The following is a 2,355-nucleotide window of genomic DNA, read 5'->3' as shown; positions in this document are numbered from 1 at the left end:
AAATGTCTGAAGAAGGGGTGAAAAATGCAGAGAGGAACAAAGTTGTTTTCCACCTCTACCCCCCCAACTCCTCACCCCCGCCCCCTTCCCATCCTGGTTTCTGCAACGGAATTAGCCAAGGGAATCTGATCTCACTTGCAGCCTCTTTTATCTTGCATTTTGCTTCCCTTATTTATTTGGCACTTACCTTGTCTTGGAGGAAAGGAAAGCAAGTTTGATTAATCCATAGGTAAACAACTGGATGCTCTCCTTGGCTATGCTGGCTACTTTAAGCCTGTGCTCTAAAATATGCAGCTCCATCTTTTCCTTTTTCTCATTTGTAGTTCATCTATGTTGGGGTTTTATTTTTATTTTTCTGAATGGGGAGGTGGGTGGTTGGGGTAGTATTATTATTATGTTGGATTCTTCTTCTTCTCCCCCTTTAAGACTCCAGTGAAGGGAAGGGAAAGGGGGGGGGGATGGGAAAGAAAAACCGATGGTAAAAGTTAAAGAGAGATTTCAAGCAAAAGAAGAAGGGGGGAGAAGGGAGCAAAGCAGAGGATCAGAGGCAAAAGGAGTTAAGGGAGCTCAAAGGCAGCAAAAGCTCCAGAGTGCAGAAAGCAGCTGGTGTTACAGTGTAACAAACAACTTGCCACTCAAACTGACCTTCACTGAGCATGCGCCTGGCGGGCGGTGCATGCTGGGAGTTGTAGTTCCGCTGGGTGGGAGGGAGCTTAGCGCCTGAGCTGCTATGGGGGCTCATAGAGCCAAGAAGCAAATAGGTCCCTTGAGGGTTTTTCACATCTCCCAGGGGAGTCGTCTCAAGGCAGTGGAAGAGGAGGGGGGAGGCTGATGCTGAGGCAGTCGTGGAAGCATCCTCCCTGCTAGGTTTTGCTGTGCTTTTTCTAAGAGCCCAACAATGCACAATTAAAAATGCAGAGGGAGTTTTCCGCACCCCCCAGACTACTTGATATTCAGAGGGCTCAATCCTACAGAAAGTTACATATGTAAGTGTTCCCGGGGGGCCACCTGCCTGTATGAAGTATGCGCAGACCCTAAGAGACTCCTGCAAAACGCCGCTGGACAAGAAAGCCAGCAGCGGGCAGAGTTTGGATGGGTTAAATAATGAAGCTGACATTTTCAAACCTCCCCCTTGCTTATTGGTGAAACCCTGTTTTAACACGGAATAGCCACCCATGCCGACAGGGTGTGCTTATCTGACCGGCAAATGACACGGAAGCCGTGTCTGCATTTGAACCATGCTGGTTTTCTAACCATAGAGTCAGTCCTACAAACCAATAGGAAAGTGGCCCTGTAGTGCACACCGTTAAATTAGTAGATTCGCACTGTACATACCTACTTACCTAAATAAAGCCGCATGACCTGGTGCCAGGTCGTGCCCAGCGTTGCATGGAAATCAAGGAGAACCCTCCTGGCAGTGGGTGCTAAGCACCAGAGTGAACAAAGGCAAAGGCCTGGGCTCCTGAAACAGATACTACCTCCCCACATACTGCCCTATACAAACTAACGGTACTGATGCCACACCAATGGGGGCATGAGAGTTTGGCCACAGACAGCCCTTCCCTGAACTTAGTATAACAGCAGGATCTGCCTTGCACACTTCCCAGCACAGGACCTGCACCAAAGAGCCGGGGGTGACACTCCCACTGACATTGGCTCCCCGATCTGCCAGCTCTCTCTTTCCTTGTCCTTGTGACAAGGTATTTAGCCGAATTCACAGATGTGTTGGAATCTGACAGCCCACGTCATGAGCGCTCGTGTTACGGCCTTGGACTCGTGACCTCTAGGCTATCAACCATATACCTTAGTGCCTGCACCACCCCAGCCCACCATCTTGCAGTGAAAAATAATCATCACATCTAGCTTTTATATGGTGCCTGTCATCAGCTGACCTTAATGGGCTTCACAAAGGTGGTTGTAGCGGGGCTCTCAATTTAGTTGCAGGCCAGATGGTGAAACTGAAGACAGATCAGTTCAGATAGGCGGTTTGCAAAGTGCTTTGGGATGAAAGTCACTGAATATTAAACACTGAGGATTTATTTTTCATTGTTTTTTTTTCCATTGTTGAGCTTCTGCATATATTAAAAGAAGGGAAATAATTTGTATACTCAAAATCGAGCGCTCCCAGCCTGATTCCACTGTCTTGGCCCTCATCTCTAAAGAAATGAATGGATTAGGTCCCAGCTACCAACAATATCCACCCCTGCCTCTATGAATTGCTAGGACATTTGTGTTCTGCTGGGACTCTGTTAAATACAAAGTCCAGAAGGAAGCTGTTACGGACAAAGTATTCTCAACAAAGGTTACAAATGAGCTTCCAGAGGAAATCAGAGACTGAATCACCACTAGGAAATA

General features: G+C 47.6%; 1 protein-coding gene across 1 annotated transcript in view; it reads right to left on the bottom strand.

The window, feature by feature from the left end:
• Positions 1–615, bottom strand: part of GATSL2 (GATS protein like 2) — a 260,064-nt gene extending 259,449 nt beyond the window's left edge. The window contains exon 1 of the mRNA XM_019511388.1: positions 188–615. Within this exon, the coding sequence (XP_019366933.1) occupies positions 188–300 (113 nt within the window). The 5' untranslated portion in view covers positions 301–615. The remainder of the gene's footprint in view (positions 1–187) is intronic.
• Between the last annotated feature and the right edge of the window lie 1,740 nt (positions 616–2,355).

The sequence above is a fragment of the Gavialis gangeticus genome, unplaced genomic scaffold, assembly GCF_001723915.1.
Source record: "Gavialis gangeticus isolate Ggan-Ray unplaced genomic scaffold, GavGan_comp1, whole genome shotgun sequence".
Classification (NCBI taxonomy): Eukaryota; Metazoa; Chordata; order Crocodylia; family Gavialidae; genus Gavialis; species Gavialis gangeticus.
This window is presented reverse-complemented; position numbering and strand designations above follow the sequence as displayed.